General features: G+C 44.1%; 1 protein-coding gene across 1 annotated transcript in view; it reads left to right on the forward strand.

The window, feature by feature from the left end:
• The window catches only part of asap1a (ArfGAP with SH3 domain, ankyrin repeat and PH domain 1a), a 206,090-nt gene that overhangs the window by 157,998 nt on the left and 20,402 nt on the right, over positions 1-27,690 (forward strand). The window contains exons 15-21 of the mRNA XM_029642272.2: positions 128-261; positions 5,291-5,382; positions 16,583-16,763; positions 23,712-23,797; positions 23,966-24,081; positions 24,629-24,696; positions 27,582-27,689. Coding sequence (XP_029498132.1) covers positions 128-261; positions 5,291-5,382; positions 16,583-16,763; positions 23,712-23,797; positions 23,966-24,081; positions 24,629-24,696; positions 27,582-27,689 — 785 coding nt within the window. The remainder of the gene's footprint in view (positions 1-127; positions 262-5,290; positions 5,383-16,582; positions 16,764-23,711; positions 23,798-23,965; positions 24,082-24,628; positions 24,697-27,581; position 27,690) is intronic.

Raw genomic sequence — 27,690 nt, forward strand, 5'->3', positions numbered from 1 at the left:
AGTATATAGCGGTGGTACCAGGATTCGATCCCATGCACAAGGGTATAATTTATAGTGTGTGCTGAAGGTGGAGACATACCCGCTAGACTTGCCCCAGACACTGTTGTCATCTGTTCTCTCTTTGCAGAGCCAAAATGGCTGTCTACTAATCTTGGCATCCTGACGTGTATCGAGTGCTCTGGGATCCACAGGGAGATGGGTGTCCACATCTCCCGCATCCAGTCCATGGAGCTAGACAAACTGGGGAGCTCCGAACTCTTGGTATGTTGACGCGTACACTGAGTGTACAAAACATTATGAATACCTGCTCTTTCCATGACATAGGTGACCAGGTGAATCCAGTTGAACGCTATGATCCCTTTTTGATGTCTCTTGTAAAAATTGAGACATGAATTGTGTCTGTGCCATTCAGAGGGTGAATGGGGAAGACAAAAGATTTAAGTGCCTTTGAACGGGTTATGGTAGTAGGTAGACCTGCCACACTGCTGGGGTTTTCACGTTCAACAGTTTCCCGTGTGTATTAAGAATGGTCCACCACCCAATGGACATCCAGCCAACTTGACACAACTGTGGGAAGCATTGGATTCCAAATGGGCCAGCATCCCTGTGGAACACTTTCGACACCTTGTAGAGTCCATGCCCTGCCGAATTGAGGCTGCTCTGAGGGCAGAAGGGGGGTGCAAATCAATATTAGGAAGGTGTTCTTAATGTTTTGTACACTCAGTGTATACTGGTATCCTGACACATCTTGAGGCTCCAGGGCCATTCTTTCAAAAAAAAGAGGGGCCGTTCTTTCAAAAATGATATAGGTCCATTATAATTCTACATACTTTCTATCAGGTTTTAAACATTCAAGTGTAGCTTGGAGTCATTTTTTTTATACACAATATAAAAATAAATATCTTGGTGTATTTGTGTTACTTTGTGTTTCTTGTCAATGAGATGCATGATGTGTTTGACATTGTCATTATGCAATGAATGTATATGTTATGTTTGTGCTGGATGTCTAAAGAGTCAGTTTCCATGACTCAGACTAATTTATCTCTATGGAATTACTGCATATTTTTAGTCTAGGACTCTGCTTAATCTCGTTCCTAATTTCTTTGTCCAGGTGTGTTATTTTGTATATATACTGTCCAAGACAATGTTCCTTGTAAACATTGACTTTTATTGTATCTTAGTTTAATAATAGTGCCTTGCAAAACTACTCAGACCCCTTAGATTTCCTCACATTTAGTGTTAAATTAAATCTATTTTAATCCCACTTTGTATTTTTTGTCAACTATCTACACAAAATACACTAATGTCAAAGTGAAAGAAAAATGTTCTTGTAATAATAAATATATAATTATATATATATATATATACACTGCTCAAAAAAATAAAGGGAACACTAAAATAACACATCCTAGATCTGAATGAAATATTCTTATTAAATACTTTGAATGTGCTGACAACAAAATCACACAAAAATTATCAATGGAAATCAAATTTATCAACCCATGGAGGTCTGGATTTGGAGTCACACTCAAAATTAAAGTGGAAAACCACACTACAGGCTGATCCAACTTTGATGTAATGTCCTTAAAACAAGTCAAAATGAGGCTCAGTAGTGTGTGTGGCTTCCACGTGCCTGTATGACCTCCCTACAATGCCTGGGCATGATCCTGATGAGGTGGCGGATGGTCTCCTGAGGGATCTCCTCCCAGACCTGGACTAAAGCATCCACCAACTCCTGGACAGTCGGTGGTGCAACGTGGCGTGGTGGATGGAGCGAGACATGATGTCCCAGATGTGCTCAATTGGATTCAGGTCTGGGGAACGGGCGGGCCAGTCCATAGCATCAATGCCTTCCTCTTGCAGGAACTGCTGACACACTCCAGCCACATGAGGTCTAGCATTGTCTTGCATTAGGAGGAACCCAGGGCCAACTGCACCAGCATATGGTCTCACAGGGGGTTTGAGGATCTCATCTCGGTACCTAATGGCAGTCAGGCGACGGCCCCCCAAAGAAAGGCCACCCCACACCATGACTGACCCACCGCCAAAGCAGTCATACTGGAGGATGTTGCAGGCAGCAGAACGTTCACCACGGTGTCTCCAGACTCTGTCACGTGCTCAGTGTGAACCTGCTTTCATCTGTGAAGAGCACAGATGCAACACCCCCACCTGTGGACGTCGGGCCCTCATACCACCCTCATGGAGTCTGTTTCTGACCGTTTGAGCAGACACATGCACATTTGTGGCCTGCTGGAGGTCATTTAGCAGGGCTCCGGCAGTGCTCCTCCTGCTCCTCCTTTCACAAAGGCGGAGGTAGCGGTCCTGCTGCTGGGTTGTTGCCCTCCTACGGCCTCCTCCACGTCTCCTGATGTACTGGCCTGTTTCCTGGTAGCACCTCCATGCTTCGGACACTACGCTGACAGACACAGCAAACCTTCTTGCCACAGCTCGCATTGATGTGCCATCCTGGATGATCTGCAAGTGACCAAAACATCAGCCAGGAAGCATAGGAACTGAGAAGTGGTCTGTGGGTCACCACCTGCAGAACCACTCCTTTATTGGGGGTGTCTTGCTAATTGCCTATAATTTCCACCTGTTTTCTATTCCATTTGCACAACAGCATGTGAAATTTATTGTCAATCGGTGTTGCTTCCTAAGTGGAAAGTTTGAATTCACAGAAGTGTGATTGACTTGGAGTTACATTGTGTTGTTTAAGTGTTCCCTTTATTTTTTTTAGCAGTATATATATGTGTGTATATGTGTATGTGTATATGTGTATGTGTATATGTGTATGTATATATGTATATGTGTATGTATATATGTGTATGTATATATGTGTGTGTATATGTATATATGTATATGTGTATATATATAATTGTTCCATGAGTATTCAGCCCCTTTGTAAGATTTGGCTGAACACATCACATAATAAGTTACTCACTCTGTGTGAAATAATCCTCTAAAGGGGTTGACATAATTGTTAAATGACGAACCTTTCCTCTGTCCCCCATACATACAACATCTGTAAGTTCCCTCAGTCAAGTATTGCATTTAAAGTACAGATTCCTTCTGAACTGAGCTGCAGGACAGGATTGAAACTGCTTAAGGATGTTACCATGAGGCCATTGGTGATTTTAAAACAGTTCAATGGCTGTGATGGGAGAACACTGAGGAAGGATCAACAACAATGTTGAGACTCCACAATAATGATCTAAATGACAGAGTGAAAAGAATAATACAAACATACACAATAAAAATATTCCAGAATATGCATCTTGTACGCAACAAGGCACAAAAGAATACTGAGGAAAAAAACACAGCAAAGAAATACACTTTTTTGGCCTAAATACAAAGCCTCAACAGCCTTTGCTTCTCAAATGACTGCCTCGTCTGGTTCAGCAACTACTTCTCAGAGTTCAGTGTGTCAAATCGACGGGCCTGTTGTCTGGACCTCTGGCAGTCTCTATAGGGGTGCCACAAGGTTTAATTCTCAGGCCGACTCTTTTCTCTGTATACATCAATGATGTCGCTCTTACTGCTGGTGATTCCCTGATCCACCTCTACCCACACGACACCATTCTATATACTTCTGGCCCTTCTTTGGAAACTAACCTCCAAACGAGTTTCAATGCCATACAACACTCCTTCCGTGGCCTCCAACTGCTCTTAAATGCTAGTAAAACTAAATGCATGCTCTTCAACCGATCCTTCCAGACTCTCATTAAGCACCATTCCAAAATTAAATCTAGAATTGGCTTCCTATTTTGCAACAAAGCATCATTCACTCATGCTGCCAAACATACCCTCGTAAAACTGACCATCCTACCGATCCTTGACTTCAACAATGTCATTTACAAAATACCCTCCAATACTCTACTCAGCATACTGGATATAGTCTATCAGAGTGCCATCTGTTTTGTCACCAAAGCCCCATATACTACCTATCACTGCAACCTGTACGCTCTCGTTGGCTGGCCCTCGCTTCATATTCGTCGCCAAACCCACTGGCTCTAGGTCATCTACAAGTCTCTGCTAGGTAATTTCCCCGCCTTATCTCAGCTCACTGGTCACCATAGCAGCACCCACTTGTAGCACACGCTCCAGCAGGTATATCTCACTGGTCATCCCCAAAGCCAATTCTTCTTTTGGCCGCCTTTCCTTATAGTTCTCTGCTGCCAATGACTGACTGGAACGAATTGCAAAAATCACTGAAGCTGGAGACTCATATACCCTCTAACTTTAAGCACCAGCTGTCAGAGCAGCTCACAGATCACTGCACCTGTACATTGCCCATCTGTAAATATCCCATCAAACCACCTCATCCTTATACTGTTGTTTATTTTTTGCTCCTTTGCACCCCAGTATCCCTACTTCCACATTCATCTTCTGCACATCTATCACTCCAGTGTTTAATTGCTAAATTGTATTTACTTTGGCCTATTTATTGCCTTACCTCATTTGCACACACTGTATATGGACTTTTCTATTGTGTTATTGACTGTACGTTTGTTTATTCCATGTGTAACTCTGTGTTGTTTGTGTCACACAGTTTTGCTTTATCTTGGCCAGGTCGCAGTAGTAAATGAGAACTTGTTCTCAACTGGCCTACCTGGTTAAATAAAGGTGAAATAAAATGTAAAAAAATATATATATGTTTGGGGCAAATCCACCACAACATGTCACTGAATAACTGCCTCCTTATTTTCAAGCATGGTGGTGTCTGCATTATGGTATGGGTATGCCTGACATCAGCAAATACTGGGGAGTTTTTCAGGATAAAAATAAATGGATTATAGCTAAGCACAGGAAAAATCCTTGAGGAAAACCTGCTTTAGTCTGCTTTACACCAGAGACTGGGAGAATAATTCACCTTTCAGCAGGACAATAACCTAAAACACAAGCCAAAGTCTACACTGGAGTTGCTTACCAAAAAGACGGTGAATGTTCCTGAGTGGCCAAGTTACAGTTTTGACTTAAATATGTTTGAAAATCTATGGAAAGACTTAAAAATTGCTGTCTAGTCATGATCCCCAACATCTTTATAGAGCTTGATGAATTTTGAAAAGAATAATGGGCAAATATTGTACAATCCAACCCAGAAAGTCTCACATCTGTAATAGATACCAAATGTGTTTATAACATGTATTGACACAATATAATGCGAAGAAATCGAAAGGGTCTGAATACATTTGAAAGGCACAGTATATGGTATGTTTAACTCCTAAACTTTGTCTGTTTCAAAGGCAGTTTACATGTTATTCAACCCACCTATTCTGCTCTCTCTCCTCAGCTGGCTAAGAACATAGGGAACAGTAGTTTCAATGGCATCATGGAAGGCAATATTCCATGTCCCTCGCCAAAGCCCACCCCATCAAGTGACATGTGAGTGTTATTGAATTAACATCAGTCAATTGAAATCAATGTGAATCTAATCTTTTCAACCCATCTGAAATCTAAAATGGTTGTCATCATAGCAGGTTGCGAATATATCCGGGGCTGAAAGTAAATGTAATTACTTGCCGGTACAGGACCTCCTATCTGGAGGGGCATAATTAATAATGATGTCTTTTGTTTCAAAAGATATGTCTTTTGTCATAATGTTTCAATCTGATTTTAAAATAAATCAATAACGAGGCTATATACAAGGAGTACTGGCACTGAGTCAGTGTACTGGGGTATGAGGCAGTTGGGGTTATTGATTGAGGTAATATATACATGTAGGTTTGGTTAGGTTATTGATTGAAGTGCTATGTACATGTAGGTAGGGGGTGAAAAACAAAACATCCGGGTAGCTGTATTATTCACTATTCAGCAGTCGTATGGCAGTCGTAGAAGCTGTTCAGGAGGCTTTCGGTCCCAGACTTGGCACTCCGGTACCTTGCGGTATCAGAGGGAACAGACTGTGATTCTTTTGCTGGAGTCTTTTCAGGGCCTTCCTCTGACACCATCTGGTATAGAGGTCCTGGATGACAGGGAGCTCGGCCCCAGTGATGTACTGGACCATATGCACTACCTTCGAGCAGTTGCCATGCCAGTCACGATGCTCTCTATGGTGCCGCTGTAGAACTTTTTGAGGATCAGAGGACCCATGCCAAATCTTTTCAGCCTCCTCCCTCTTCACCACTGTGTTGGTGTGCTTGGACCATGATGGGTCTTTAGTGATGTGGAAACCGAGGAACTTCAGGCTCTCGACCGTATCCACTACAGCCCGTCGATTTGAATGGGGGCGTGCTCGGCCCTCCGTTTCATGTATTCCACTATCAGGTCTTTTGTCTTGCTGACGTTGAGAGAGCGGTTGTTGTCCTAGCACCACACTGCCAGGTCTCTGACTTCCTGCCTGTAGGCTGTCTCATCGTTGTCAGTAATCAGGCCTACAACTTTGTGTCATCAGCAAACTTAATGATGGTGTTGGAGCCGTGTGCGGCCACACAGTCGAGGGTGACCAGGGAGTACAGGAGGGAGCTAAGCATGCACCTCTGAGGGGCCCCCGTGTTGAGGATCAGCGTGGCGGATGTGTTGTTGCCTACCCTCACCACCTAGGGGCGTCCCATCAGAATGTCCATGATCCAGTTGCAGAGGGAGGTGTTAAGTTCCAGAGTCCTTAGCTTAGTGATTACCTTCGTGGGCACTATGGTGCTGTAGTCAATGTATAGAATTCTCACATAGGTGTTCCTTTTGTCCAGTTGGGAAAGGGCAGTGTGGAGTGCAATAGAGATTGCATTATCTTTGGAGGCATTTACAAATTGGCATGGGTCAGGGGTTTCTGGGATGATGGTGTTGATGTGAGCCATGACCAACCTTTCAAAGCATTTCACGGCTACAGATCTGAGTGCTACAGGGCATACAAGACGTAGTCATTAGACAGGTTACCTTGGCGTTCTTGGGCATGGGGACTATGGTGGTCTGCTTGAAACATGTAGGTATTACATTTTATTTGTATTTATTTAACCCTTAATTTACCAGGTATGTTGACTGAGAACACATTTTAATTTACAGCAACTACCAAGGGAATAGTTTCAGAGAAGAGGAAGGGGATGAATGAGCCAATTAGAAGCTGGAGATGATTAGGTGGCCATGATCGTATGTGGGCCAGATTGGGAATTTAGCCAGGACACTGGGGTTAACACTCCTACTCTTACGATAAGTGCCATGGGATCTTTAGTTACCACAGAGGGTCAAGACACCTGTTTAATGTCCCATATGAAAGATGGCACCCTACAAACTTGAAGGTTGAAAATGTCAGTGAAGACACTTGCTAGCTGGTCAGCTCATGCTCTGAGTATGCGTCCTGGTAATCCGTCTGGCCCTGCGGCCTTGTGAATGTTAACCTGTTAAAAAGCCTTACTCATATCGGCTACGGAACAATTGGTGCTCTCATGCATGGTTCAGTGTTGCTTGCCTTGAACCAAGCATTGAATGCATTTAGCTTGTCTGGTAGACTCGCGTCACTGGGCAGCTTGCGGCTGGCATTCCCTTGGTCAATCATCATAGTTTGCAAGCCCTGCCATATCGAATGAGCATCAGAGCTGGTTTAGTAGGATTCGATCTTAGTGCTGTAGTGACACTTTGCCTGTTTTGATTGTTCGTACACAGGCGTAGCGGGATTTCTTATAAGCATCCAAATTTGTGTCCCGCTCATTGCCTTTAGCTCAGTTCAGTTGTTGCCTGTAATCCATTGCTTCTGGTCAGGCTATTTATGCACGGTCACTCGGGACTACATTGTCGATGCACTTATTAATGAAGCCAGTGACTGATGTGGTATACTCATCAATGCCATAGTATGAATCCCACAACATATTCAAATCTTTGCTAGCAAAACATTCCTGTAGCTTAGCATCCACTTCATCAAACCACTTCCATACCTTAAGGGAACAGTTTGACATTTGCTGTATGGTGAGAAAGTCCATATTGCAAATGTACGGTCCCTTACTAGACGTCCGAAAACGTTTGTAAAATTCGCGGAAGGCGAGCGGCAGGGCCGGACCTACCAGGAAGTCATCAAATGAACTTTGTCGGACATTCGGTTTCCGTTTGAGAAAATAATCAAATTTTGGTCATTTTTCCACTGTCCCTGAAAATCCCACAAGAGGGCATAAGCAATCATATTGCAATTGGACAAAACATCACGAATCACGACTGGGCCTTATCTCGAAAACGGAAAATATTTCGAAGCTGAAACTTGGTGAGCGTAGGTTTGGCATAATGGGCAGTTGGCCCCGAACAAGATGGCGTCTAGGCCTCAACGGTTTTTGAGTTATGGCCATTTCTCTGGGATTAAAGGTCCAAAATGAAAATAGAGAAATTATTTTTCCACTTCACGTCAAAGTCAAGGAGCCTCCGGTGTCAATAAAAAAAGAACCAGCCATTTGTCTATCGTCATTTAAGAGAAATCGTACAATGACAGATTCAAAGATAGGTGGGTTTTTTTTTCAACAGTTACAGATCCAGTTGCAGGGTGTTCATACGAATCTTTTTAATGTGTGCTGCGGAGCTCTGCGAGATGTATGTGATTTTTCTATGATTTTCTGAAATAACACATACTCACTAAACCCTACCCTCTGTAAATAACTCAGTTCTTGACGTAAAGACTTAAAACTCAGGATTCTGTAAAGGCATACCCCAATCAGGATATGAGTTTATTTATAGCTTCCTGTGCCAACCGGAGTGACTTTAATTGGGTCACACGGTCTGTTTTGAAGGGTTAAAAAAGTCACATCTTTCCAAAACTTCATATGTGTGACTAGGTAACCCTCCTGAACTGTAAATCAGTCATTTCTCCCAACAGATGTCAAAGAAAAGCTCTCACACACACACACAGCAAGGATGGAGTGACAAAGTGCGGTGCTTAAAGACACAGAGAGCAAGCAATGGCATTACCATAATCCCTAGGCCGTGCCGAGTTCAACGAGATATCCCGCTTGACCGTAGCTCGCTCGGTCTAAGCGCAGCGACCATTAGAAAATGAAGCCTGCCCCACAATGTCATTTGCTTTTGGGTGACAGTGAGAGAACCGGTAGGGTGAGAAACACAATTCGACCTCAGGTACGTTCCTACGGTCCTCCCGATCCGTGCAAGCCTAACTTTGAACGTGTGGCATTAACCCTTAACACTTAAAAGAAGGTGTTTACATCATACAGTTTGCATTGACTTCTCTCCCCATAGGAATACATTGCCTGCACCCCTAAATTCAACCTGAAGCCTATATGGGTTATGAATGCCGTATGAACCTGTCTTCGGTAACAGTCCATCAGGCCAGTATGAGGTCTACCTGTGTTGATTCTAAGCTTCCTGGACCAACCGGAAGTGGTTAAAATCACCCTAAAAGTGTATATCCATACCCTGCCTGCAGTTTGATAGACATAGTGCATTCAACCCTGTGTAAATCAGTCAATTCTTAACGTAAAGACTTAAAGCTCAGGATTCTGTAAAATCATACCCCAATGAGGATATGTGTTGACTTATAGCTTCCTGTGCCAAACGGAAGTGCCATAAATGGTGTCTCGGGCTATTTCGAAGGGTTAAAAAAGTCAGATCTGTTCAAAACTTCATATGTGTGATAAGGCAACCCCCATGAACTGTAAATCAGTCATTTTTCCCATAAAATTTCAAAGGAAAACTAAATCACACACACACACAGCTTGGAAGGAGGGACACATTGGGGTGCGTAGAGACATACACTGCCTGCATTAGTTAGTCTAACTGCTAGGGTTGGAGCGAGCCGGTCGCATCCGCGCTTCGGTCTGCAGGTTGTATAACTTTTTCATTACATTTCATTACATTTCATTATAGTACAACGGTCTGATTTGTCTAATCTTAGCAATTTCTTCTTAGCTAGCTACATAGTCGTCGTTGTATCAAAGATAATTGCGTTATTATCGTATTTCGTCGTCCTCCTAGCTGCCTAGCAGCTAGCCAGCTAGCATACGTTCACCGGCTACCGTAGCACTGTAGTAACTATCACACTCAACTGAACGACTTGATTATTGTAGTTTTAGCTAGCTACATAGTTGTCTTTGCTGTCTTCGTATCCAAGATAATTGTGTAGTTAGAGTGTGTAGTCTTAGAGTGATTATCTTAATTTACCGAGGTTAGCTAGCCAGCTATTTTGTCGTCCTTAACGTAGGAGACACTCCTAGCTAGCCAATAGCCAGCCAACGTCTACTGAATAGAACTTTCGCATTCGGTCGCATTCCGCTTCGCTCCACAGGTAGTATCATATTTTCATTTCATTTCATTACAGTCCCAACGGTGTGATTTGTTTGATCGTAGCTAGCTACATAGCTAGCTACATAGCCGTCTTTGTTTCAAAGATAATTGTGTAGTCTAGAGCGATTCTCTAGGTTAGCTAGCCAGCCATTGTCGTTCTCCTAACGCAACGTAACGTAACCAACACTGCTAGCTAGCCAGCGAGCCCCCGAAAAGCAGCATTGTAGAAACTTCACACTCAACGGAACGACTTGATCAGGGTAGTGTCAACAACGCAGCTAGCCTACCTCAGCAGTACTGTATCATTTTAATCATTTTAGTCAATTAGATTCTTGCTACGTAAGCTTAACTTTCTGAACATTCGAGACGTGTAGTCCACTTGTCATTCCAATCTCCTCTGCATTAGCGTAGCCTCTTCTCTAGCCTGTCAACTATGTGTCTGTCTATCCCTGTTCTCTCCTCTCTGCACAGACCATACAAACGCTCCACACCGCATGGCCGCGGCCACCCTAATCTGGTGGTCCCAGCGCGCACGACCCACGTGGAGTTCCAGGTCTCCGGTAGCCTCTGGAACTGCCGATCTGCGGCCAACAAGGCAGAGTTCATCTCAGCCTATGCTTCCCTCCAGTCCTCGACTTCTTGGCTCTGACGGAAACATGGATCACCACAGACAACACCGCTACTCCTACTGCTCTCTCTTCGTCCGCCCACGTGCTCTCGCACACCCCGAGAGCTTCTGGTCAGCGGGGTGGTGGCACCGGGATCCTCATCTCTCCCAAGTGGTCATTCTCTCTTTCTCCCCTTACCCATCTGTCTATCGCCTCCTTTGAATTCCATGCTGTCACAGTTACCAGCCCTTTCAAGCTTAACATCCTTATCATTTATCGCCCTCCAGGTTCCCTCGGAGAGTTCATCAATGAGCTTGATGCCTTGATAAGCTCCTTTCCTGAGGACGGCTCACCTCTCACAGTTCTGGGCGACTTTAACCTCCCCACGTCTACCTTTGACTCATTCCTCTCTGCCTCCTTCTTTCCACTCCTCTCCTCTTTTGACCTCACCCTCTCACCTTCCCCCTACTCACAAGGCAGGCAATACGCTCGACCTCATCTTTACTAGATGCTGTTCCTCCACTAACCTCATTGCAACTCCTCCAAGTCTCCGACCACTACCTTGTATCCTTTTCCCTCTCGCTCTCATCCAACACTTCCCACACTGCCCCTACTCGGATGGTATCGCGCCGTCCCAACCTTCGCTCTCTCTCCCCGCTACTCTCTCCTCTTCCATCCTATCATCTCTTCCCTCTGCTCAAACCTTCTCCAACCTATCTCCTGATTCTGCCTCCTCAACCCTCCTCTCCTCCCTTTCTGCATCCTTTGACTCTCTATGTCCCCTATCCTCCAGGCCGGCTCGGTCCTCCCCTCCCGCTCCGTGGCTCGACGACTCATTGCGAGCTCACAGAACAGGGCTCCGGGCAGCCGAGCGGAAATGGAGGAAAACTCGCCTCCCTGCGGACCTGGCATCCTTTCACTCCCTCCTCTCTACATTTTCCTCCTCTGTCTCTGCTGCTAAAGCCACTTTCTACCACTCTAAATTCCAAGCATCTGCCTCTAACCCTAGGAAGCTCTTTGCCACCTTCTCCTCCCTCTTGAATCCTCCTCCCCCTCCTCCCTCTCTGCAGATGACTTCGTCAACCATTTTGAAAAGAAGGTCGACGACATCCGATCCTCGTTTGCTAAGTCAAACGACACCGCTGGTTCTGCTCACACTGCCCTACCCTGTGCTCTGACCTCTTTCTCCCTCTCTCTCCAGATGACATCTCGCGTCTTGTGACGGCCGGCCGCCCAACAACCTGCCCGCTTGACCCTATCCCCTCCTCTCTTCTCCAGACCATCTCCGGTGACCTTCTCCCTTACCTCACCTCGCTCATCAACTCATCCCTGACTGCTGGCTACGTCCCTCCCGTCTTCAAGAGAGCGAGAGTTGCACCCCTTCTGAAAAAACCTACACTCGATCCCTCCGATGTCAACAACTACAGACCAGTATCCCTTCTTTCTTTTCTCTCCAAAACTCTTGAACGTGCCGTCCTTGGCCAGCTCTCCCGCTATCTCTCTCAGAATGACCTTCTTGATCCAAATCAGTCAGGTTTCAAGACTAGTCATTCAACTGAGACTGCTCTTCTCTGTATCACGGAGGCGCTCCGCACTGCTAAAGCTAACTCTCTCTCCTCTGCTCTCATCCTTCTAGACCTATCGGCTGCCTTCGATACTGTGAACCATCAGATCCTCCTCTCCACCCTCTCCGAGTTGGGCATCTCCGGCGCGGCCCACGCTTGGATTGCGTCCTACCTGACAGGTCGCTCCTACCAGGTGGCGTGGCGAGAATCCGTCTCCTCACCACGTGCTCTCACCACTGGTGTCCCCAGGGCTCTGTTCTAGGCCCTCTCCTATTCTCGCTATACACCAAGTCACTTGGCTCTGTCATAACCTCACATGGTCTCTCCTATCATTGCTATGCAGACGACACACAATTAATCTTCTCCTTTCCCCCTTCTGACGACCAGGTGGCGAATCGCATCTCTGCATGTCTGGCAGACATATCAGTGTGGATGACGGATCATCACCTCAAGCTGAACCTCGGCAAGACGGAGCTGCTCTTCCTCCCGGGGAAGGACTGCCCGTTCCATGATCTCGCCATCACGGTTGACAACTCCATTGTGTCCTCGTCCCAGAGCGCTAAGAACCTTGGCGTGATCCTGGACAACACCCTGTCGTTCTCAAATAACATCAAGGCGGTGGCCCGTTCCTGTAGGTTCTTGCTCTACAACATCCGCAGAGTACGACCCTGCCTCACACAGGAAGCGGCGCAGGTCCTAATCCAGGCACTCCCGTCTGGATTACTGCAACTCGCTGTTGGCTGGGCTCCCTGCCTGTGCCATTAAACCCCTACAACTCATCCAGAACGCCGCAGCCCGTCTGGTGTTCAACCTTCCCAAGTTCTCTCACGTCACCCTGCTCCTCCGCTCTCTCCACTGGCTTCCAGTTGAAGCTCGCATCCGCTACAAGACCATGGTGCTTGCCTACGGAGCTGTGAGGGGAACGGCACCTCAGTACCTCCAGGCTCTGATCAGGCCCTACACCCAAACAAGGGCACTGCGTTCATCCACCTCTGGCCTGCTCGCCTCCCTACCACTGAGGAAGTACCGGTCCCGCTCAGCCCAGTCAAAACTGTTCGCTGCTCTGGCCCCCCAATGGTGGAACAAACTCCCTCACGACGCCAGGACAGCGGAGTCAATCACCACCTTCCGGAGACACCTGAAACCCCACCTCTTTAAGGAATACCTAGGATAGGATAAAGTAATCCTTCTCACCCCCCTTAAAAGACCTAGATGCACTATTGTAAAGTGGCTGTTCCACTGGATGTCATAAGGTGAAAGCACCAATTTGTAAGTCGCTCTGGATAAGGGCGTCTGCTAAATGACTTAAATGTAAATGTAATGTAAATGTTAACCTTGTTGGAACTTTTAAAGAACCGTCAGACCTAGAGTTCCGAAACTTTAGAATCCTGTTCTAGACCTCAGGTCAATAGTGCGTGGTGAGTTACGTGGCTCTAGAAGGTTCTCGGACCGACAAACAGCCTCGTACATTTGCAATGACTTGAATTAATTTATGCATCACGAAAATGACGACATTTAGAAATGTCCCAGAGTCGCAAGACTAGGTGCATTGCGACCGTCTCGGCCCATATAGACAGAGCCCAACGTTTCTGTCCGATAGCTCATTCAAGGACCCCGTAGCAAGTCATGGAAAAAAGTGGATTTTCAGCACCAATTAGGGTTTTGCTCGGACACCAAATGACCTATCGAGCCGAAACTTGGGATTCGGGGTCACCTCAGCTAGGCCTACACATAACATAAGAAATGGACCCGCAGCTAGAACGTAACTACGTGTTTTATGTTTTTTTTTTATGGTTTGAACCGAAGGCGTTGTGAATTTTGGGCCAGCTCTGAAGTATGTGATAGTTGGCTACTAAACGAGTTGGAAAAAGTGGGTTTGGTGTCAGTTTGTATCAGTTTGGTGTCAGAATGATATCTAATTGACTGATGGACGGTGACTTGCTGGTGACTTTGTCCATTTGCAATATGTTTAAACAGTGAGGTACCATCACCAAAGTGACATTCTGAAATCAACCCTAACGAGCGATTGAGATGAACCAGAATCACTGCCCAGCCATCCCGAGTTCATCGGGCCAGTCAATTTCGCATTCCTGCAGGATTTTATAGCATGACAAATTCGTGATGGTACATGCCCATTGAACCATATTGCAAATGCACGTGCGCTTGCAATATGATTCAACAGTGAAAAAACATCACCAAATGGACATGATGAAGTCAACACAACGAGCGATGGAAAGGAGCAACTATCACTGCCCGGCCATCCCGAGTTCATCAGGCCAGTCAATTTTGCATTTCTGCAGGATTTTTGAGCATGTCAAATTTCTTATGGTAAATGCCCATTGAACCATATTGCAAATGTACGTGCATTTGAAAGCTCTCTTTTGGGAAATAGTGTGGTCTACAGCTTATCATGAGGTTTTCTAACTCGGATGAGCAGAACCTTGAGACTGCGCACCAACTGTTGTTGACAAAGAGACACACACCCCCTTCCGTCACCTTACTGGACACAGCTGTTCTGTCCTGCCGATATATAGAAAAAACAGCTAGATTTATATTTTCCATGTAAGTTTATGGAAGGGTGTGAGAACCATGAGCCTCCTAGGTTTTGTAGTCAATGTAGCTAGAGGAGAACGGAAGCTAGCTGTCCTCCGGGTACACCATTGTGCTACACCAGAGAGTGCTGTTGAGGCTACTATAGACCTTAATTTCAAAACAGTGTGCTTTAATCAGTTAAATAAGTATACTGTATTTAGTGTAGTTTTGTCTAAAAATTATAACTTTTTCAATGTTTCTCTATAAGAATAAAAAAACATTCACTCAGTAGGATTGTTCTCCTCTTCCTCTGCACACGTTCATCCCCTGTAAATAAATTCCAAAAGCACACCAGCCATTTGATGGATGTAAAAATACCTGTGCAAGAAAAACACCAGAAAGTGTAATAATATTTGGCAATTGAGACATTTGTAACCTGGACAGGAACGTAATAAAAGTAATAACTTTTAAGCCTCATTTAGATATTTTTCTGCTTATAATTTCTGAAATTTGGTAGGCTATTTGTTAGTCAACTTGTCTATTATTAGATAGGCAACATACTGCTTCTCTTGTCATTACTTGACGCTCTAGAATACTAAAATAAGACTTTCCTCACCAGAATGTCATACATTTATAGAATGAATGCATCATCAACAATCTAGTTGACGTGTAAGGTTCTCTTACATTTCTGCTTCTCTCGCAGAGCAACGACGTCCAAGTCTAGAACCAACATGACCCTGAACAGCTTCTACCCTGAAGCCATAAGACTGCTAAATAGTTAGTTAAGTAGTTAACCAAATAGCTACCCAGACAGTCTGCATTGACCTTTTTTTGCACTAACTTTTTTGACTCATCACATACAGTGCTGCTAATTTGTCAATTTATTTCAAGTTATACTCTATGTACATATCTACCTTAATGACCTCGTATCCCTGCTCATTGACTCGGTACTGGTACCTCTTGTATATAGCCAAGTTATCGTTACTCATTGTGTATCTATTACTTTTATTATTATGTTTTAATTTTCTATTATTTCTCTATTTTCAATCTCTGCATTGTTAGAAGGTCCCGGAAGTTAGCATTTCACTGTTAGTCTACAACAGTTGTTTACGAAGCATGTGACGAATATCATTAGATTTGGTTTAGGTACCAGGGAGATTTTCTGTGCAGAATTTCCAAATTACAACAGTTAAACTGGTTTTAAGGAATTTAAAATCTGTGAAAACGATCCAACATGTTTCTGATAGCATTTCAGTTCATCTGGATGCATATTTTATTTGGTGGGGGAAAAAATGCTGAACGAGAGAAATCATATTTCTCTAATCCTGTTCCGAGACAAAAATGAACATTTGGTCTATTATTTTTACTGCAAGGATTCTGCAGGAGGCCTACAGTCCGTGTCCAGTTACTTTTCCAACTGTTCCATCTGAACTTCAAAGGTTCAAACCAGGGAGTGCTGTTATTGTGATAGGCAAATCTTTTACCGATACGGTGTACCACCACTATTTACTTGACTCCGTACCTGCTTACTGTCACCCCTGACTGTGTCAATAAATATAAATCATCTCCGTATGGTGCAAATCAAATGCATTTCTGATACCGGCCTAAGTATTAGTTCACTGGCAAACAGATAATTATGATAAGAAACAAACCTTATATTCTCTATGGCAGGACGGTGAGGAAGGAATACATCAACGCAAAATACCTGGACCACAAATTTGCCCACCAGACTGGCAAAGCCACGGTTCCAGGCAAGTTGTCGGAGGCGGTGCGCTCCCGAGATCTGCTGTTACTTATCCAGATTTATGCCGAGGGGGCGGAGCTTATGGAGCCCCTGCCCGAGGCAGGAAAGGTAAGGGTAGCTGTGTTCATTTTATTCTTAAATAGCATATTAACTGAAGTGCACAACGAGTCAGAAAACAATTCAGAAAGCTTCAAGTGGTCACAATTCCAAAACAATTTGGCATCACTGGACGAAGACGTGGTTATGAAAGTGGCGTTATTTGATATATTCTTATTTATATATATTTTATTTACAGTACCAGTCAAAAGCTTGGACACACCTACTAATTTTCTTTATTTTTTACTATTTTCAACATTGTAGAATAATAGTGAAGACATCAAACTAGGAAATAACACATGGAATCATGTAGAACCAAAAAAGTGTTAAACATATCAAAATATATTTTATATTTGACATTCTTCAAAGTAGCCACCCTTTGCCTTGATGACAGCTTTGCACACTCCGGGCATTCTCTCATCCAGCTTCATGAGGTAATCACCTGGAATGCATTTCAATTAACAGGTGTGCCTTGATAAAACTTAATTTGTGGAATTTCTTTCCTCCTTGATGCATTTGATACAATCTGTTGTGTTGTGACAAGGTAGAGGTGGTATACAAGTTTTGGTAAAAGACCAATTACATATTATGGCAAGAACAGCTCAAATAAGCAAAGAGAAATGACAGTCCATCATTACTTTTTATGACAAAGGTCAGTCAATCCGGAAAAGTTCTTAAAGTGCAGTCGCAAAATCCATCAAGAGCTATGATGACACTGGCTCTCATGACGACTATCACAGGAAAGAAAGATCCAGAGTTACCTCTGCTGTAGAGGAAAAGTTCATTAGAGTTACCTGCCTCAGAAATGGGCAATTAACGGCACCTCAGATTGCAGCCCAAATAAATTCTTCACAGAGTTCAAGTGACAGATGCATCTCAACATCAACTGTTCAGAGGAGACTGCATGAATCAGGCCTTCATGGTCGAATTGCTGCAAAGAAACCACTACTAAAGGACACCAATAAGAAAAAGAGACTTGCTTGGGCCAAGAAACATGAGCAATGGACATTAGACCAGAGGAAATCTGTCCTTTGGTCTCATCATTCAAAATGTGAGATTTTTGGTTCCAACTGCCGTGTCTTTGTGAGACGCAGAGTAGGTGAACGGATGATCTCCGCATGTGTGCTTCACGGTTCCCACCATGAAGCATGGAGGAGGAGGTGTGGGGTGCTTTGCTGTTGATGCTGTCAGTGATTTCTACAGCATTCTGCAGCGATACACCATCCCATCTGGTTTGTGTTTTTCTTTTCTTTTTTCAACAGGACAATGACCCAAAACACACCTCCAGGCTGTGCAAAGGCTGTGTATTTGACCAAGAAGGAGAATGATGGAGTGCTGCATCAGATGACCTGGCCTCCACTATCACCAAACCACAACCCAATTGAGATGGTTTGGGATAAGTTGGAACGCAGAGTGAAGGAAAAGGAGCCAACAAGGGCTCAGCATATGTGGCAACTCCCTCAAGACATTTTGAAAAGCATTCCATATGAAGCTGATTGAGAGACACAAGATGGCACCGACAGCGACGGTCGCCTCTCTTACTAGAAAAGATGCAATATTTTTTTTGTGTGTGTGTATTATTTCTTACATTGTTAGCACAGAAAATCTTAAGCGTTATTACCGGTAGGAACTATTGGAAATAAGTGCGACGTCAACTTACCAACATTACGACCAGGAATACGACTTTCCCGAAGCGGATCCTTGGTTTGGACCGCCCACCCATGACAATGGACCTAATCCCAGAAGTTGACCCAAAGCAACGCCACTGCAGAAGGGGCAGACGGAGCAGCCTTCTGGTCAGGCTCCATAGATATGCACATCGCCCACCACTCACCGGGAATACTACTCACCAATGTCCAGTCTCTTGACAACAAGGTAGACACAATTCGAGCAAGGGTTGCCTTCCAGAGAGACATCAGAGATTGTAACATTCTCTGTTTCACGGAAACATGGCTCTCTCGTGATACGTTGTTGGAGTCGGTGAAGCCATCGAGCTTCTTCATGCGTCGTGCCGACAGAGATAAACACCTCTCTGGGAAGAAGGGTTCTTGTCCGTTGTGTATATTCCCCGTCAAGCAGACACCACAATGGCCCTCAAGGAACTTCACTGGACTGTATGTAAACTGGAAACCATATATCCTGAGGCTGTATATATTGTAGCTGGAGATTTTAACAAAGAAAATTTGAGAACAAGGCTACCCAAATTTGATCAGCATATTGATTTCAGCACTCGCAAGGGCAATGCACTCGATCACTGCTACTCTAAATTCTACGATGCATACAAGGCCCTCCCTCGCCCTCCCTTCCTCAAATCCGACCACGAGTCTATCTTGCTCCTACCGTCTTATAGGCAGAAACTCAAACAGGATGTACCTGTGACTAGAACCATTCAACGCTGGTCTGACCAATCGGAATCCACGCTTCAAGATTGTTTTGATCACGCGGACTGGGAAATGTTCCGGTCAGCCTCAGAGAATAACATTGATCTATACGCTCTCTCTGTGAGTGAGTTTATAAGGAGGTGCATAGGAGATGTTGTACCCACTGTGACTATTAAAACCTACCCTAACCAGAAACCGTGGAGGGATAGCGGCATTCGCGCATAACTGAAAGCGCGATCCACCATATTTAACCATGGAAAGAGGACTGGGAATAAAGGCCAAATATAAACAGTGTAGTTATTCCCTCCGCAAGTCAATCAACCAAGTGAAATGTTGGTATAGGGACAAAGTGGAGTCGCAATTCAACGCCTCAGACACGAGACGTATGTGGCAGGGTCTATAGGAAATCACGGACTACAGAAAGAAAACCAGCCACGTTACAGACACTGACATCTTGCTTGCAGACAAACTAAACACCTTATTTTCCCTCTGAGGATAATACAGTGACACCATCGCGGCACGTTAACAAGGACTGTGGCTCTCCTTCTCCGTGGCCGATGTGAGTAAGACATTTAATTAAGCATGTTAACTCTCGCATGGCTGCTGGCCCAGACGGCATCCCTAGCCGCGTCCTTAGAGCATGCACAGACCAGCTGGCTGGAGAGTTTTGGACATATTCAATCGCTCCCTATCCCGTCTGCTGTCCCCACATGCTTCAAGATGTCCACCATTGTTCCTGTACCCAAGAAAGCAAAGGTGACTGAACTAAATTACTACCGTCCGGTAGCACTCGCTTCTGTCGTCGTGAAGTGCTATGAGAGACAAGGCAAAGATCATATCACCTCTACCTTACCTGCCACCCTAGACCCACTTCAATTTGCTTTCCTCCCCAACAGGTCAACAGTCGAGGCAATCGCCATCACACTGCACACTGCCCTATCCCATCTGGACAAGAGGAATACCTATGTAAGAATGCTGTTCATTGACTACAGCTCAGCATTCAACACGACAGTTCCCTCCAAGCTCATCATTAAACTGGATGCCCTGAGTCTCAACCCGACCTGTGCAATTAGGTCCTGGACTTTCTGATGGGCCGCCTCCAGGTGGTGAAGGTAGGAAACAATGTCTCCACTACGTTGACCCTCAACACTGGGGCCCCACAAGGGTTCATGCTCAGCCCCGTTCTGTACTCCCTGTTCACCCATGACTGTGTGGCCATTCACACCTCCAACTCAAGTATCAAGTTAGCAGACAACACCACAGTAGTGGGCTTGATTACCAACAACTACGAGACAGCCTACAGGGAGGAGGTCAGGGCACTCTGAGTGTGATGCCAGGATAACAACCTCTCAGAGAGAGGGAGCAACCCCCTATCCACATCGAAGGGACACTAGTGGAGAAGTTGGAAAGTTTTAAGTTTCTCGGCGTGCACATAGACAAACTTAAATGGTCCACCCACACAGACAGTGTGGTGAAGAAGGCGCAACAGCACCTCTTCAATATTAGGAGGCTGAAAAATACCTGACAAACTTTTACAGATGCACATTCGAGAGCATCCTGTCGGGCTGTATCACCGCATCGTACAGCAACTGCACTGCCCTCAATCGCAAGGCTCTCCAGAGGGTGGTGTGGTCTGCAAAATGCATCACCGGGGGCAAACTACCTGTCCTCCAGGACACCTACAGCACCCGATGTCACAGGAAGGCCAAAAAGATCATCAGGGACAACAACCACCCGAGCCACTGCCTGTTCACATTGCTACCATCAAAAAGGCGAGGTCAGTACAGCTGCATCACAGCTGGGACCGAGAGACAGAAGCTGGTTTTCAATCTCAAGGATATCAGACTGCTACACACCAATCACTAACTCAGAGAGGCTGCTGCCTACATTGAGACCCAATCACTAGTTACTTTAAACAATGCCACTTTAAATAATGACACTTTAATAATCAAAGCATATCAAATGTATTTATAAAGCCCTTCGTACATCAGCTGATATCTCAAAGTGCTGTACAGAAACCCAGCCTAAAACCCCAAACAGCAAGCAATGCAGGTGTAGAAGCACAGTGGCTAGGAAACTCCCAAGAAAGGCCAAAACCTAGGAAGAAACCTAGAGAGGAACCAGGCTATGAGGGGTGGCCAGTCCTCTTCTGGCAGTGCCGGGTGGAGAAAATATAACAGAACATGGCCAAGATGTTCAAATGTTCATAAATGACCAGCATGGTCAAATAATAATAATCACAGGCAGAACAGTTGAAACTGGAGCAGCAGCACGGCCAGGTGGACTGGGGACAGCAAGGAGCCATCATGCCAGGTAGTCCTGAGGTATGGTCCTAGGGCTCAGGTCCTCCGAGAGAGAGAAAGAAAGAGAATTAGAGAAAGCATACTTAAATTCACACAGGACACCGGATAAGACAGGAGAAGTACTCCAGATATAACAAACTGACCCTAGCCCCCCGACACATAAACTACTGCAGCATAAATACTGGAGGCTGAGACGGGAGGGACCAGGAGACCCTGGACAGGGCCAAACAGGAAGGATATAACCCCACCCAATTTGCCAAAGCATAGCCCCCACACCACTAGAGGGATATCTTCAACCACCAACTTACCATCCTGAGACAAGGCCGAGTATAGCCCACAAAGACATCTGCCACGGCACAACCCAAGGGGTGGCGCCAACCCAGACAGGAAGATCACATCAGTGACGCACCCCTCAAGTGACGCACCCCTCCTAGGGACGGCATGAAAGAGCACCAGTAAGCCAGTGACTCAGCCCCTGTAATAGGGTTAGAGGCAGAGAATCCCAGTGGAAAGAGAGGAACTGGCCAGGCAGAGACAGCAAGGGCGGTTCGTTGCTCCAGAGCCTTTCCGTTCACCTTCACACTCCTGGGCCAGACTACACTCAATCATATGACCCAGTGAAGAGATGAGTCTTCAGTAAAGACTTAAAGGTTGACACCGAGTCTGCGTCTCTCACATGGGTAGGCAGACCATTCCATAAAAATGGAGCTCTATAGGAGAAAGCCCTGCCTCCAGCTGTTTGCTTAGAAATTGTAGGGACAATTAGGAGGCCTGCATCTTGTGACCGTAGTGTAGGTACAGTGGGGCAAAAAAGTATTTAGTCAGCCACCAATTGTGCAAGTTCTCCCACTTAAAAAGATGAGAGGCCTGTAATTTTCCTCATAAACTCAACTATGACAGACAAAATGAGAAAATAAATCCAGAAAATCACATTGTAGGATTTTTAATGAATGTATTTGAAAATGATGGTGGAAAATAAGTATTTGGTCAATAACAAAAGTTTATCTCAATACTTTGTTATATACCCTTTGTTGGCAATGACAGAGGTCAAACGTTTTCTGTAAGTCTTCACAAGGTTTTCACACACTGTTGCTGGTATTTTGGCCCATTCCTCCATGCAGACCTCCTCTAGAGCAGTGATGTATTGGGGCTGTTGCTGGGCAACACGGACTTTCGACTCCCTCCAAAGATTTTCTATGGGGTTGAGATCTGGAGACTGGCTAGGCCACTCCAGGACCTTGATATGCTTCTTATGAAGCCACTCCTTCGTTGCCCGGGCGGGGTGTTTGGGATCATTGTCATGCTGAAAGACCCAGCCACGTTTCATCTTCAATGCCCTTGCTTATGGAAGGAGGTTTTCACTCAAAATCTCACGATACATGGCCCCATTCATTCTTTCCTTTACACGGGTCAGTCGTCCTGGTCCCTTTGCAGAAAAACAGCCCCAAAGCATGATGTTTCCACCCCCATGCTTCACAGTAGGTATGGTGTTCTTTGGATGCAACTCAGCATTCTTTGTCCTCCAAACACGACGAGTTGAGTTTTTACCAAAAAGTTATATTTTGGTTTCATCTGACCATATGACATTCTCCCAATCTTCTTCTGGATCATCCAAATGCTCTCTAGCAAACTTTAGACGGGTCTGGACATGTACTGCCTTAAGCAGGGGGACACGTCTGGCACTGCAGGATTTGTGTGTAGTGTGTTACTGATGGTAGGCTTTGTTACTTTAGTCCCAGCTCTCTGCAGGTCATTCACTAGGTCCCCCCGTGTGGTTCTGGGATTTTTGCTCACCGTTCTTGTGATCATTTTGACCCCACGGGGTGAGATATTGTGTGGAGCCCCAGATCGAGGGAGATTATCAGTGGTCTTGTATGTCTTCCATTTCCTAATAATGTGTATAAGGTAGATAGTACTGCACTGACGGTACTAGAAGCACAAGCATTTTGCTACACTCTCATTAACATCTGCTAATCATGTGTATGTGACAAATAAAATTTGATTTGATTTGAGAATGCCAAGAGTGTGCAAAGCTGTCATCAAGGCAAAAGGTGGCTACTTTGAAGAATCTCAAATATATAATATATTTTGATATGTTTTAATAATTTTTTGGCGACTACATGATTCCATATGTGTTATTTCATAGTTTTGATGACTTCACTGTTATTCTACAATGTAGAAAATAGTACAAATAAATAAATAACCCTTGAATGAGTATGTGTGTCCAAACTTTTGACTGGTACTGTAGTTGAAATACACAGACTCGTTCCCAACAGGAGCCCGGTGAGACTGCCCTCCACTACTCTGTGAGGACTGCTGACCAGACCTCCCTGCATCTAGTGGACTTCCTGGTGCAAAACAGGTATATGACTGTAGTGTCCCGGCAGAGGGAACTCAATCACACATTTAAAGTTGGAACGTATAACCAACACTTTTACTAAATACTTGTTAATGACTTACTAATGTTTACCTTTTTATTCTTTGTATCACTAGAATTTGACTATCAGTCTCTCTCACTCTCCACCCCCAGTGGTAATCTAGACAGGCAGACGGAGAATGGAAACACTGCACTACACTACTGCTGTCTGTACAAAAAACAAGAATGTTTGAAACTGCTACTGCGGGGCAAACCAGCCATCGACATCGGTGTGTGCAAACTCTCAGATTGTCCCTGTCGGACTTGTCATCTCATGTTTATAATCTTAGATTTCATATGACTGAAATATGTGAGGCAAACCAAGGTGTTTTTTTGGAGAGGTTGGAGATAGAGAGAGACATGATTTGTTTGTTCTGGATAGCTATGAAATGCATTTGTATGTCAACTACTTTACAAGTACTTTTTTTCTTCAGAAATATTTTCTTTCTTACTTTCAGGCATATATCAAATAGTTTAGGAAAAGTAACTACTGTAATTGTAAAAAGCAGTCAAGTAATTATCTGCCCCTTTATCACAGTATTTAACAATTTAACACTTAAGTATTTATCCAGCCTGTTTTTCTAAAACCATAATTTCCCTCACAACATTAAAACATCATCTGACTTTTGTTGATGCATGTCATGTCATGTCATTTCAAATCAATTCATTACAACTTCATTTATCCCCTTGGGGCCATATAAGAAAACCATCGTCAAATTACAAATCACGTCATGAGACTCCGCACTTATGGTGACCACTGCCTACTTGTTATTTCAGCCAATCAAAGTGGAGAGACTGCTCTGGACATTGCAAGAAGGTTGCGAGATACCCAGTGCGAGGAACCGGTGAGTATCAATCTTAATATCTAGAAGGCTGGATTATTTCCAGCAACATCAAACTGTTTTAGAGACTGACAGACATGGTCTGTTAGTGCTCCAGTTCCCCCTGTCATTACTAGCAACAGAGGACAAGGAAAACATGCTATGTCCCGTAGAAGTGCGGACAATGTGAGTACCCTCGTATGCTTCTTTAACTCCCCCGAATACCTCTGTCAACCTCGCAGCTAGTGGTTGAAACGAACCTCCCACAGTATCACCACATCCAATCACATAATACAAACATCAAGTGGCATACAGTATGTACAGTGCTTTCAGAAAGTATTCACACTCCTTGACTTTTTCTACATTTTGTTGTTTTCAAATTAAATTAAAGTGCTGAAATGTCTTCAGTCAATAAGTATTCAACCCCTTTGTTATGGCAAGCCTAAATATGTTCAGGAGTAAAAATGTGCTACCTCATCTCTGTACACCACATGTGCTGCCATCCTGTTAGAAGGTAACAGATTACTTTTTTACAATGGTTAAATTGGATTTTCATTGTGTTCAATGGTGTTATTTGCCCCCTAGTGGAGCTTTCTGGTATTTAGAAAGACTACGCAAACAGGAAGTAGAGAATTTGTTCTGCACGCATAGAAGCAGCTACAAACAACACTACGGTGCAGGTCTTTCAATGTAGTTATTTCTTGTCACGCTTCAGCCTTGGAAAATATTTGTTTTTTCACAACATAAACCTTTTCAATATATTCATTCAATAAAAGTCACGCCTTGGGACTTAGTTGTTAGCTATCTGTCTAGTTTTGCATGGGAACGCAACTCAAGGGCAGAATACCACACATACAATTACTGTATCTGTAAGGTTCCTCAGTCGAGCAGTGAATTTCAAACACAGATTCAACCACAAAGACCAGGGAGGTTTTCCAATGACTCGCAAATAATGTCACCTATTGGTAGATGGGTGAGATAACAAAAAAGCAGACATTGAATATCCCTTTGAGCAAGGTGAAGGTATTAATTACACTTTGGATGGTGTATCAATTTCACCATGAGGCCAATGATGAATTTAAACAGTTACAGAGTTTAATAGCTGTGATAAGAGAGAACTGAGGATGGATCAATAACATTGTAGTTATTGATAACCTAATAACCTAATTGACAGAGTGAAAAGAAAGAAGCATGTACAGAATAAAAATATTCCAAAACATACATCCTGTTTGCAACAAGTAACTAAAGTAATACTGAAAAATATGTGGCATAGCAATTCACTTTTTGTCCTTTATACAAAGTGTTATGTTTGGGGAAAATCCAATACAACACATTACTGAGTACCACTCTCCATATTTTCAAGCATAGTGGTTGCTGCATCATGTTGTGGGTATGCTTGTAATCATTAAGGACTGGGGAGTTTTTCAGGATTTAAAAAGAAACTAAACGGAACTAAGCACAGGCAAAATCCTGGAGGAAAACATGGTTCAGTTGTGCTTTCCACCAGAGACTTGGAGATGAATTCACTTTTCAACAGGACAATAACCTTAAACACAAGGCCAAATCTACACTGGAGTTGCTTACCAAGAAGACAGTGAATGTTTCTGAGTGGCTGAGTTACAGTTTTGACTTAAATCTGCTTGAAAATCTATGGCAAGACATGAAATTGTTTGTCTAGCAATGATCAACAACAGATTTGACAGAGCTTGAAGAATTTTGAAAAGGGTAATGGGCAAATGGTGCACAATCCAGGTGTTGAAAGCTGTTAGAGACTTACCCAGAAAGTCCCACAGCTATAATCGCTGCCAAAGGTGATTCTACATAGTATTGACTCAGGTGTGTGGATATTTATGTAAATTAGATATTGCTGTATTTAATTTTCAATAAATTTGCAAACATTTCTGAAAAACAAGTTCTTTCTCATTAAGGGGTATTGTGTGTAGATGGGTGAGAAAAACATTTATTTCTTCCATTTTGAATTCAGTCTGTAAAACAGCAAAATGTGGAATTAGTCAAGGGGTATGAATACTTTCTGAAGGTACTGTACTATATGACATGACTACACTATTGCATGTCTACCAGTACAACTTTTTCAGTATTGTGACTAGCTCTCACAATGTAACTAGTCTCACAGTGGTCAGTTCAGACAGGAAACACAATGTATTGATTTAACCATTTATTAGAAGTAAATTAGAATACATTAGGTCTTGTTGTTAGGCTCTGCAGCTTCAGGGTAGCTCAGTGCCATAGCGATGCTCAATCGTTACCATAATAATAAACTACAGGTATAGCAATCCCCCTGACAGGTGGAGGCTGGGGTTGTGCTGGTTTAGCAGTAAACAGACAATGTGTAGTGAGTAACAGCATAGTTGCAGCATGGGCAGCAAGAAACTCCAGCGCAAAGCTTGCAGTGCAGGAGCAGAGGATGCGTGTGCAGAACTCAACTTAAATAGGCCGCCATGTTAAGCCAGGAAGTCTTAGCTGTTGATGCAAACACCCTGGTTACCAGTCTGAACTGGCTTTGCTTCATGTAGAAAAGCATGCTAGTGCTCTCAACTATGGGGATTATCATATCATACACTTTTTCACACGTTGCACACAACACTGTTCTTGCCTCTTCCCATAATCTATCCTGTCTGTGATATGGTCATGTAAATATATACTATTAATATTGTCACTCTGTAACATAGCCCTTTTCTCCTTTTTTATCTCTCATTCTCTCTCTCTGTATGTATCTCGCTCATTCTCTCTATCTCACTCTCTCTCTCTGTCTCTTTCTCTCATTCTCTCTCTGTATGTATCTCGCTCATTCTCTCTGTCTCGGTCTCTCTTTCTCTCTCAATCTGTCTGTATGTCTGTCTCTCACTCTCCCTCTATTTATATCTTTATTTTTCCTTCTCTCCCTCTAGCTGATGGAGGCGGCAGAGGGGAAGTTTAACCCTCACGTCCATGTGGAGTATGAGTGGAACCTGCGACTGGAGGAAATAGACGAGAGTGATGATGACCTTGATGATAAGG

Source organism: Oncorhynchus nerka, linkage group LG9b (assembly GCF_034236695.1).
Source record: "Oncorhynchus nerka isolate Pitt River linkage group LG9b, Oner_Uvic_2.0, whole genome shotgun sequence".
Lineage (NCBI taxonomy): Eukaryota > Metazoa > Chordata > Actinopteri > Salmoniformes > Salmonidae > Oncorhynchus > Oncorhynchus nerka.